General features: G+C 49.0%; 1 protein-coding gene across 2 annotated transcripts in view; it reads left to right on the top strand.

The window, feature by feature from the left end:
- SIL1 (SIL1 nucleotide exchange factor) overlaps positions 1-12,003 on the top strand; it is a 107,664-nt gene that overhangs the window by 20,564 nt on the left and 75,097 nt on the right. For both annotated transcript variants that reach the window (XM_068417240.1, XM_068417239.1), the window contains exons 3-4: positions 2,688-2,799; positions 6,692-6,827. In XM_068417240.1, coding sequence (XP_068273341.1) covers positions 2,698-2,799; positions 6,692-6,827 — 238 coding nt within the window. In that variant the 5' untranslated portion in view covers positions 2,688-2,697. The remainder of the gene's footprint in view (positions 1-2,687; positions 2,800-6,691; positions 6,828-12,003) is intronic.

Below are 12,003 nucleotides of genomic sequence, written 5' to 3'. Positions count from 1 at the left end.
CTTTGACAGAAGAGCATTATTGGGGAAAAAACCCAACACCCACACCCCACACCGCACAAGGGGAATTTGTGGTCCTCCTGTAGCGATTCTGGTGCTGCCCAGCTGCAGCTGTACGTGGGTGCTGCTGGATCCAAAATAATGTCCTTAAATCAGAGCAAACGCTCCCCGTGCAGGTGGGGTCATGGCTGCCCCCCTTTCTGCTTTGCGAGCTGCAAGGTTCTGTTCTATAAATGCGTTGTACCCACATAGCATTCGGTTTGGAAATCCTCTCACGCCCGCTGCGTACGTCTGTCTTATAACGAGATGTCAGCCTGTGCAGGCTTCTCTCCAGGAGCTTCAAACCCTTGTGTTTCACATGTTAGCTCCTCCTGCCTACCTGGGACCTAAGCAAACTGCTAATTGTTGTGCAGATGTCATCTTCCAGGCAGGCATGAGGTTGTAGGCTTTAAAAAGGCTGTGCTGTCATTTGCTACCAGCCTTCTGGGTACACGTGAGCTCTATTTTTGTGGGAGTGTGTGTTTTCTTTCAGTCGCTGCTTTGTTGAGTTTCTTTTTCTTCTTTTCTCTTTTTATTTCCAGGCTTGCAGGTAAAGTTTTAGGGGTACATCTATTTTTCATTATCCCAGTTTTGCCGCTTGTTTTATAACTTAAAAAAAAAAAAAAACCACCCAAAAAACTGTTACCTGGGCAAAAAGCAGCACTTTGTTCTGAGGTGAGTTGAGGGGAGGACTGTATGTCTTGGTCAGTCTGAGACTGAGGTCCTGCCTGTGGCATTGGCCAGAAGGATATGTCGATCTTCTGGGAGCAGATGGAGTTTGAGCTCATGAACTCTGCTCTGGGTTTTCCAGCTCAGGAACCCGGGTGTTAGTTGTAGCCTGGTTGCACTTCGCAGTGCCTCGAGAGAGAGATGGGGGCTTTGGCCACAGGTTGTCTTTGCCCGTCTTATGAAAATGGAGAGCTTTTCTTCTACTCCAGTTGGAGTTTAATAAGGGCTTGAGGGTCCTTGAGGTGGTTCTTTGACCCTTTAGAAAAGAGACGGACATGGGAGGAGGATGTCAAGTACCAGGTCAGAAACGCAAGGTGCTACTTACGTGCCTAGTGTGCGTTAAGCAGTGGAACTCGTTGCTGTGGGTGTCAGGAATCCAGATCCGCCCCAAAAGCGATTAATGGGAAAAACAAAAAACTGGTTGATCTGTCTTTGTGTTCAAAGATAGAGGCTGCTGCTCAGGAAGAGCCTGGGTCAGGAGGGTTTGGAAGATGCAGAAGCACATCAGATGTATCACTCTGTGCTCCCTGCTCTGCTGCTCTTCCTGGATGTCCACCACTGCCCAACGTGATGTGGTGTTTTGCCTTTTATTTTCTTTGTTTGGCTAAATTAAAAACCAGGCAGAAAGAGGAAGAAGTAAGGTAACGGCATGGGGAGACAAGACAGCAGTAAAGGAGTGGAAGGAGAGGACTCCCCTCCCTCCGTGTCCCCGAAGCAGGAGCTGGCGCTGGGTGCGCCTGTGAGCGTATTTTCTGCTTTGTGGAATAGAAGGTGTTACTTCAAGGAAGGAAGAAATCTGCAATGTGATGTGCCGTCCTGATGGACAACAGAGACAGAAAGGAAGATATTTAGGACTGCATGTATGGGAGGAAATTCTTTAAAACCTGGATAGGAGTAGGAGCAGACTTGATGGAGGGATGAGTAATGAAGGAGTGTTTGAACGGAACTAATCAGTCCCATCTTCTTTCAAAAGACCTCATTTAGTTTAATTTAGCAGCGTGTAAATTTAGAGCCAATCAAAGGAAATACTTCTCCAGCCTGCGTGCTGGCAGGCTGCTCCGTTCCCTACCCCAGCGTGAGAAGCAGCGAGCTGAACGCTGGAGGTGGATTTAAAGCCTCGTGCTGTGAGGCAGTGGAGGCACGCGTGTGCGTGAGCGTGGTTACATGTAGTGGAGGGGATACGAGCTCCGTACCAGGGTGACTGGCAGCCACATGAGCAGGACCCTTCTTTTTTCCCCCTCTCTTGTTCCCTAGGTGGTCTGTGGTGGGTCGGGGTGGCTGTGTGCCACAGAGCTGCTTCGTGGTCCCCTGCAAGCGCAGGCAGAGCCAGCTCCTGGGCTCGTGGTTCAGGTGAGCCAGTGCTCTGAGCAGCGGGGGAAGCCTTGTGCTGGAGGAACCACCAAGTAAACCTTGTTGGTCTCTGTAAAATGTTGTTTTCCTCAGGCAAAACCTAGATATGGATTTAGATAAACCGCTGATCCTTTGATGGTTGGTAGTTTTGTTTAATTTGAATTAAAACAGCTACTTCTGTGCTTTAAATGAGGCACAGGCATAAAAAGCCTTCGCAGGATCACACTGATTTTTATTTTTCCCTGCAGTTGTCATCCGTGGCACTAACACAGTGATTTTAAACAAGACTTGCAGGTCTCTTCATGTTTTCCAGGAGAGCTGTAAGCCCCTGCGGGGTCAATATAAGCTGCTTTGTTGTTACCTGTCATAAACTCCATTAGCAGTAAAATCGGCACCCCTTGCTGTCGGCTGCCCCTGATGAGACCCGTGCACTTACACCTCGAGGTGTTCTGTTTCCTGCGGTGTCGCACCCCTGAACCCACACTGCGTTGCAAACCGTCACGTAAAGAATGCTGAAACCTGTGAAAACATGGACTAAAATATTGTTGGTTTTGTTTTCCTTTGCATTTCAGGCTGGTGGCCATGTCTCGCTGGACTGGTCTCTCCACTGCTGCCAAAGTCAACCTGCTGGTCCTGGTGGTTTCTGCGGTGTTTTCCCAGTTAAGCCTAAGCGACAGAGCTCCCGTAAGTGTTGGCTGCTCTGGCTGAGAGCCGTGTTCCCAAAGGGCTGTCTGGCCACCTGAGTGTCTGATGGGGCAACAGCCTTACCTGATGGGTAACCTGGGGGTGATGGGTGACAAGAAGCTCACCACGAGCTGGCAATGTGTGCTCGCAGCCCACAAAGCCAACCGTGTCCTGGGCTGCATCCCCAGCAGCGTGGCCAGCAGGGCCAGGGAGGGGATTCTGCCCCTCTGCTCCGCTCTCGGGAGACCCCCCCTGCAGTGCTGCGTCCAGCTCTGGGGCCCCCAACAGAAAAAGGACACGGAGCTGTTGGAGCGAGTCCAGAGGAGGCCATGGAGATGATCAGAGGGCTGGAGCCCCTCTGCTCTGGAGACAGGCTGAGAGAGTTGGGGCTGTTCAGCCTGGAGAAGAGAAGGCTCTGGGGAGACCTTCTAGCACCTTCCAGTGACTGAAGGGGTTGCAGGAAAGCTGGAGAGGGGCTTTTTACAAGGGCATGGAGTGATAGGATGAGGGGGAATGGTTTTAAACTGAAAGAGGGGAGATTGAGATGAGATTTGAGGAAGAAATTCTTTGCTGTGAGGGTGGTGAGACCCTGGCCCAGGTTGCCCAGAGCAGCTGTGGCTGCCCCCTCCCTGGCAGTGTTCAAGGCCAGGTTGGATGGGGCTTGGAGCAACCTGTTCTGGTGGAAGGTGTCCCTGCCTGTGACAGGGGGGTTGGAACTAGATGGGCTTTAAGGTCCCTTCCATCCCAAACCAGTCTGTGATTCTATGATCCCTCTGTAGGGCCAAGTAGGGTGTTTCAGCCATTGGTTAATCACGTCTCATCAGTGGGTCTTCAATAACAACATTTCAGAAGGGCTTCTTTCTTAAGACTGCTTGCCTCACCCCAGGAAATCCAGAATATGCTCAATCCAGGGGGTTTGCAACAGGAACAGTGCAATTTGGGCAGCTCTCTTGTTTGCTAGATGTCACTTTTTCTGTTTGGAGTTGTCCCATGTTCCCCCTGTGGCAAGAGGCAAAGCTAATTATGTGGTCTAGTGGTAAGAAGGGGGGAAGAGGTGGCCTCCATTAGGTTCCTAGCTGTGCATGTGTTGAGTCACTGCAAGTGAGTCAGCCTTAGAAGAGCATCCTCTCAGGCCCTTGTACCCCATGTGCATGGATTTTGCTCCTTGCAGTGTTATTTTGAAGCCACAGCTGAGGTGAGTGGGTGCTGTCTGCCCCTTTGCACTTGTGGGGGTGTGCAGAACTCCCCTGGTTTGGATTCTGCTGCTGAGCCCCAGGTACCAGGCCCTGCTGGATTAGCAGATCTGGAAAGCTTCCTTGAGGACGCTCGGGCAGTAGAGAGTGGGGGGTTTTTAGTTTAATTAATGCTGTGGCTTAAAACAGGGGGTCCCCCAACAACGCTGACATAGGGGATCACTGGACCCCGTGTCCCTGGCTGCTCACTCCTGCCTTTGCCTTGCAGCTCGCTGCTCTGTTGGGGTGTGATGCAGCAGTTTGGGGGCTGTGCTGTTACCCAGGGCGAATCCAAGGGACAGATGACAGTATAAGTGCTGCAGACCAGTGCCTCAGGCCCGCCTGGAGTCATGTAATGATGAGATGGTTTATCTTTATTTCAGGGTGGGAGGGGAGGAGGCTGGAGATAGAGCACAGTCATCCCAGCTGGAGAACAAGCCCTGGGACAGCCACCCCGAATGGGCAGGCAGCCTGATGCCGAGGGTCAGCCAGGATTAATGCCATGGGTGGTTGACTCTCCCATTGCCTGTTCTTGCACTCCCTCTGCAGCGGCTCCACGGTGGCCACGTCCCTCCTTTAGTGCAAACAAACTGCAGGTTGTCTCAAACCCTCCCTGCTGAGACTGTTCAGCTTATTGCGGTTGATTTCAGACTGACAGAGCAAGAAGGGTTTTTGCCTTTAAGGAAATTTCCATTGTTCTTTAGAAAACATCTTCCTTTCTACTAGTTTAATTATGAAAGCAAGCTAAAAAAGATTCTACTTAATTTCTGCATAAAACGATTGCTTGTGTGTTGTTGCCCATTTTTGCCAGAAATACTACTGAAAACGGGGTGTTGCAGAGCAGGGGTGGGTCAAGCAGTGGCAGTGACATTTAAACAAACCAAGTCACGTCCTTTATCCTTACTGAGTGTTCTGACCACGGCACGAGCAGAGCTGGTAAACATCAGCCATCTCCATTATGTGTTTCAAGAGATACAACACTTGGCGGCCTGTTGGTAAATTTACAATGGCCTGTATCGTTAAGTCCCTCTTGGATAATAATGTAGCAGCGTAAATAAGCTCAGTAATAACTGCTCTGACTCGTTTATTTTAGTCCTGTTGTGTCTTGGCTCAGAAAATGTTAACATTGATTTTCATCAGCAGAACCTGGCTTTTTGTGTTTATGATTGTTACTGAGCTTTAACCATTTGTCATCATTTTAACAGTTCCAAGCTTCTGATGCACTAAGCGAAAGCAGGAGCTGAGCTGTTTTCCAGCCTGTTTCCGAAATTTCAATCCCTTTTGACAGATAAAAACGTTCTATAGGTTTGTCACCCATCCTCATGCGTTACCGCTGTCGTTTCTAACTGTGTGTGTTTTGCTCAGGCTGACATTTCTCCTGCTCAGAAACGCTCTCCTAGGCTGGATAATGGATGTTTATATGCAAAGCACCCAGATTCTGCTGGAAAATATGCACACTTTTTTTCTAAGAAGTGAAAGAAGTGGAGGCAGAACATGGCCTAAAATTTCCAGTTAACCTCTTAATTGACTTCTTTTTTTCCCCTATGAAAACGTTCTAAGGATTGATATCAAAACACTTCAGGAACTGAGCAGTAACTCCTATTCTAATTGCCAGCAACTAGGAATAATCTTTCCCTGTAGGCTGGTTATTGGAAATTATTCAGTGGTGTCGTCCTTGGCGATAGCAGAAGCTGATAATACTCCCTGCAACAGAAACTGAGCTGTCTGCACGATTAGCCTGGACCAGCTTATCTATTCCTGTGAAAACCAGAATAGCAAAGACCTGCTTCCCGAGCAGTTAATAGCCTGGTGTGAGATAGTTTGAGGTCGTTACTTACTGTACACTCCATAATTTTATCCGTTGCAGTTTTACATGACTCCCAGCGGCTCCCTCGGGAGACTTTCCGGTGAACAGCGAGGTTTCCCTCACAGCAAGGATTTTTTTTTCCTGCTTTTCATCCTCATTTTTTCCTTTGCATAGTGTCGTACCGCTCGTGCTAGCTGATCTACCACACCTCTGCCGTTCGCGTGCTGCGCCTGCAGCGTAGGTGGTGGTGAAATCGCTGCCTCATTGTTTTAAGAGCCTTGGAGGACAGCGGGAACAGGTGGAGAAAAGGATGCTCACATTTTTGTGTGGGCAATTCGGTGTGTTTTCCCTGTGTCCTATTTTGGAAATAGCTGAACTATTTTAGCTGAAATCTTCTCCAAGCCTGAAATAAGTGCATTTAAGGGAAGAAAAAAACGCCAAAATGCTTGAGGCGTTCCACTCGTGTGGAAAATTTCAGCTGAAGAAGTTAAAAGTTTGACGTATTTTTAGGCAAGGGAAAAGAGGGTCTTACAACGTTACACAACCCTAATAATAGCCAGGACTCCTGGCTCCGAGTGTAATACAGGTGAGGCTCTGTGGAAGCTTGTTCTAAACCTGCAGCCTGCACTGGAATAGGAAATAAGCTGCACTGCTTTGTTCAGCACAAATGCCATGCTAGTTATGCGTGTTTAACCTTTAATATACTTTAAATCTAAATTTAACCATGTGGAAAGAATCTCGGATGTCAAAAAAAAAAAAAATCTGCTGGCGAGGGAAAAAATTTTGTATTCTCAGCCAGCACTAAATTACCCAGATGCAATTGTTAATGAGCTGAATCTCTTCTATCCGAAAGGAGTTTGCCCTTACAAAAATAGAAGAGAGCGACACAAAAGATGACAGCGGGAAAGAGCCGATAACAGAAGATGACGCTGATCCTGAAGACCTGGAAGTGTTTTACCCCACACATCAGTGGCAAACCATCCGTCCAGGTAACGTGCTGGTGACTAATTATAGCATCCCTCTGCAGCCCCGCCTGACGGCACCGACAGAAGCCGTGCAGAAACTCAGAATACCCGTGTGTTCCCATGACAATGTGTTCTTTTGCTGGTGTTCAGGCAAAGAGGTACGGACCCGATGACCCAGTACAGGGACAGGAGACCATCACCAAACTGGCTGGCAATGGGAGGGGTTGCTAAAGTGCTGGAGTTCACTGGGGCGGGTCGAGTGGGCTGCCGGTCCCGTTGCAGGTGGTGATGTGTCTCTGTCACTAGCTCAGAAGTCCTTTCTCTCTTTGTATGCTTATCAAGGGACAGATTTTATGATTTTTATTGGCACACGGTATCCCAGGTCTGCTGTGCTCCAGTGTGGGCTGGTGAAATGCTGCTCGGTGGCAATCTGATTAAGGATCGTCAGCGTAACAGTGCACAGCTTTTTAACAATGAATTTCCTGATCCTTGGCTGTTTGAAATCCAGCTTTTATCCCTATCCCACAAAAAAAAAAAATCTCTTCCCTTTTTTTTTTTTGGGTTGGTGTGTTTTATTAGACTTGTATGGGACACGTGTGGTGAGAAAACACCAACTGAGCAGGCTGGCTTCGCTGCAAAAACCTGTGTGCTGGGAAAGGCTCTGGAGAGGATGAGCCCGTTTAAACACACAGATGCATGTGTGTGCACATATTTGAGCAATTAGGGTGATCAGTAAGCCTGCCTCCTGGGGTCTTGGACAACGTTATTTAATCCACTTGTGCTTTGGTGTCCTCATGTATATGCAGGTGTAATACCTTCCCACCTCAGAAGGGTGAACTAAGCAGTAATTAATTTTTATAAAGTGCTCTGAATTTAGAAGAGCTTTATCCTGTGCTCAGTAGTATCTTGGAATGAATAAATATGGGATCCATTTGTCTTGAAATTTCTGCGCGATAGAGCAGAATGACTTCTCCAAATGTAAATCTTTGTATAACATAAATGTCTGGCAAAAGCCCCTAAATTTCACCAAGCTGGAGTATATACTTATATTCCATTTTTGTACCATTATGTATGGAAGGCGTGTGGTGTCCCTGCTCAGTGTTCAGACTGGCAGATCCCCACCACCCCTGTTGAAGCAGAGTACGTATATACTTGCAGTCATTATAAAAGTCGTTGTTGGTTTTGTTCAGAAGCCCCTTCTCCACTGCTCGAGTGTCTTCTTCTGCTTTATTTTTGTAGCAATTCCATGTGCAGTGAAGGGTTTGTGGAAGTGGGGAGCTTGTCAGCATTCACAGAGGAGAAGAATTTCAATTACTCTTGTAAAAGGCTTTAACGGTGGCCTGTCTCGTCGCTGGTCGCTCCGGACCCTCATTTCGGGTGTGCCTGCACATTTGGGTAGAAACATGTCAGAAAGAGGAGTCTTCCTTGGTCTGCCCCCGCCAGCCTGGGTTTTTGTCTCCTGCGGGTTTCTCTGGAGCGAAGTCCTGTGCGTGGGCTGTGACTCACGCTTTTAGCACGTGTATTACTCGAGGCAAGGCTGGAGAACCTGCTGCCTTCACGAGCCCATCCCTCTGGCCTTGAGGGTTTCGCCCTTGCTAGCACAGGTCTCTGCTGGGGAGGGAGTTGACCTGCAGGACGAGGGAAGCAGCCAGCGTGGCTGCGCGAGGGATGTGCCTTTCAGTCCTTTAGCAGAGGCGCACGCGTTGGCAGCATGTCTAACCTGGTGATTCTGCGTCTTCCCATGTTTTCTGACGTGGCTTCACTCGCTCGTAGCCGAGCAGAGTCCTGGCTGGTGTGTGCTCAGCACAGGCCAAAGCGAACCGCAGCGCGAGGCTCAGAAGTTGGGTTTCTGCTGCCTGCCTCTCCGGGAGGCCCCCACACCATCTTCGATTGTATCCCTGCAGCAAACGGGGCCAGTCTCTCCTCAGGAAGCAAACGTTTTGATTTAGAATCTGGATCTTCAATTCTGAATAGTGGAAGGGAGCTCAGAGTTGCGTTTCCCCCCGTCACACTCCTGTTTCATCTCGTTCCTGTTCTGAGCTCAACACAGGATTGTTATGCTTCTGTCCGGTCCCACAGTTGCTCATCTTTTGTACATGTATTTCCAGTTTTACTCTGCTGTTTTTCTAGTTCCTTGTTGCTAATTGCATCAAACTGCATTTCCACTGAGACTGCAGCAGTGTCATCAACCTGTAACCTGTCAAATCCTGCCAACAAATGCGATTGTTACTGTATATCTAGTGCTGCCTTGTGTGGTTGTTCCCTCGCTGCCTCCAGTGTGAGCTGGATTTTGATTAAGTGCTTTCTCGCCCTTTGAGCGTGCTTCAAGCTGCTGGAGGTGGCTGGATGCAAACAGAGAGAGACAGTTACCCTAAGAGCTCTGCCGCCTGTAATCTGGCAGCAAGGAGATCAGTTGTCTCCTGCCAGCCGGCTGGAAAGCTGACAGGCTGCGGAGAGGTTGGTGAAACTTCACAAAGTCCTTTAACACTTTGTTAGGCATCGCTTCTTTCTCACTTAGCACTAAATAATGCACCAGGCGCGGCTGGGTTGGAGAGAAAGGATACGTGCGCCCTGGAAAGTCTCACAATGCCTCCATTATTTTCCTTTTTTTAGTATTATCTGAGGAAACAAGACATCTTCAGGGCTTTTCACTGTGTTCTCGGTTGGAGTCCTTAGGAACTTGCAGGCTGCTTGGGTTTTAACGAGTGCGATTGCAACGTCCTTTGAATGGATGCTCATGCCCATGGTCAGATCCCTTTTCGTGGTCAGGTATCTGTTCCTCCACAGACGCAGGATTTTTTTTGAAGTTGTGCTTCCGATGATGTCTTTTTCCTTTCTGAATGCACTTTTACCAGGTGCTAATACCCTTGTGAGTTGGAAGCTCTCTGGAGAAACATAGCAGAGGTGACTTGCTTTTGTTGCTGCTTGTGTTAAGCTCTTCCAAGTGTGTGGAGGTGAGTCTGTCAGTACGCAGAAACACCCTACCGCTTTTCAAGGTGATCTTGCCTGATGGTTGTGGCAACCAAAGGCTGATCCTTAGTCTTTGGGATGTCAGGGATGAATGGAAGGATTGGATGGTGTTGATGGTCTTCTCCATCAATTTGACGGTTTTCTTGGGGGTTCTGTATTATATAAACACATTTCTTCCATGTTTCCAGGTGTTGTGGTTTAATCCCAGCTGGCAACTCAGCCCCACCCAGCTGCTCGCTCACCCCTCTCTGGTGGGACGGGGGAGAGAATCGGAAGAGTAAAACTGAGAAAACTCGTGGGTTGAGATAAAAACAGTGTAATAGGTAAAGCAAAAGCTGCACACACAAGCAAAGGAATTAATTCATCACTTCCCATGGGCAGGCAGGTGTTCAGCCATCCCCAGGACAGCAGGGCTCCATCATGAGTAACGGTGACTTGGGAAGACAAACGCCATCACTCCGAACGTCCCCACCTTCCTCCTTCTTCCCCCAGCTTTATATGCTGGGCATGACGCCATATGGTTTGGAATATCCCTTGGGTCAGCTGGGCTCAGCTGTCCCAGCTGTGTCCCCTCCCAACTCTTGTGCACCCCCAGCCCCCTCACTGGTGGGGTGGTGCGAGAAGCAAAAAAGCCCTTGGCGCTGTGTAAGCACTGCTCAGCAGTAGCAAAAACTTCCCTGTGTTATCAGCACTGCTTCCAGCACAAACCCAAAACACAGCCCCATACTAGCTACTGTGAAGAAAATTAACTCTACCCCAGCCAAAACCAGCACACCGGGTGACCTCAAATCTGCCCCGCAACATCCTAGAGCACAGGAATGCTTCATTTCCTGGGAATTACCTACTTTTGTTACTTGGGTGCCATGTTTCCCTCTGTTCAGTCAGCATTCCTGATGGTGCTTGACCATTTAATCACATCACTGAGCAGCGGATTTGCCGCCTGACATTGGGGACAGAAGTGGCTCCTCTGGGAAGACATTGCTGTGAAGATCAAGAAAAAGGCTGTAAGAGGCAAGGGTTTAACTGGGAAAGAAAAAGGGGCTTAATCATCATCTCTTCAGCAGCGACCAGCACTGCAGGGAGCCCGGGCTGGGCAGTGCCTTTACAGGCAGGCTCTATCCACCTCCGTGGCAGCAGCACTTCCCTGCTCCCTGATGTGGCAGAAACTTGCTGGCAGGTTTCTCAGCTGACAGTTTGAAGTTGGGAATTAACGTGTCCAGTTTCCAAATCCAGATGGACCAAGCGAGAGCCTCATCTCCCCAAATACCAAAATATTTACAATCTACTCTGCATGCTTTCCATCTGAGAGGAGCCAACGCTGGGGCACAGAAAGGCTTCCTTGGGCCAGAGCAACTCCTTGCAGGCTGGGGAAATGGAGCAAACTCTTGCATTGGTGATTGAAATGTTGCAGCATTGGATCTCTCTCAGGTTTGCATAGCACGTCTCAGTATCTAGCCAGGCAGAACACGCGTTACAGGAGCTCGGCTGGCCTGTACCTTTAGCTGTGGTTAAACTTGTGGCTTGCAGAGCTCCGTGCTGATACCTGCAGTTCCTCGAAAGCATTTGTACTGTTCAGAGTCATTCTCTGAAGTGCCTAATTATATTGCAGTTAAAAAATAAGAAGCCGTGACTGCTGCTGTTGATCAAACTGCCAGAGCGAAGTTGATGTGAGCATGCTGTTGTTGCTGCTTCTGCGAAGACGAAACCATCTTATGTTCAGCGGGGAGCTGATGATACATTGCTTAGCATTTAAATATCCCCGGCTGCAGCTTCCAAGGATCCTCGGGCAGCTTTCTCTGTCGGTAGCTGTCTTTGCTGTTCATACTTGTCTCGGGTCTTCCCCTGTCTCGTTTGCTGCACAAACAAGGTTTTGCACATATGGAAACACAGTTCTCAAAGAAAGCGTTCATTTCAGGGAGGTCATTTCAGAAGCTGCTTTGAAGGACTCGCTGTGGTGTCGCTGGGAGGAGCACGATTCAGGATGGGGAACAACTCAGTCCAGTTTCGTTGCCAGTCTTGGTCTTTTAAGAGATTCCTGTGGCCGAATGAGCCAGCACTGCTCTAAGCTGAGAAGGGGTTTTTAAAGCTGGGAGGAGAAGGTGATGGCAGGAGGGGTCCATTTGGCTCAGGAGTCCTGTGCCAGGGCCTGTCCCCCAGCCCACGTGGGTGACGTGGCGGCTGGCGAGGATTCCCTTAAACCTTGTCGGTGGGTATCTTGTTCCTGCCGCTC

Source organism: Nyctibius grandis, chromosome 22 (genome assembly GCF_013368605.1).
Source record: "Nyctibius grandis isolate bNycGra1 chromosome 22, bNycGra1.pri, whole genome shotgun sequence".
Lineage (NCBI taxonomy): Eukaryota > Metazoa > Chordata > Aves > Nyctibiiformes > Nyctibiidae > Nyctibius > Nyctibius grandis.
The sequence above is the reverse complement of the archived record's forward strand: the minus strand, read 5'-3'. Positions and strand labels throughout refer to the sequence as shown.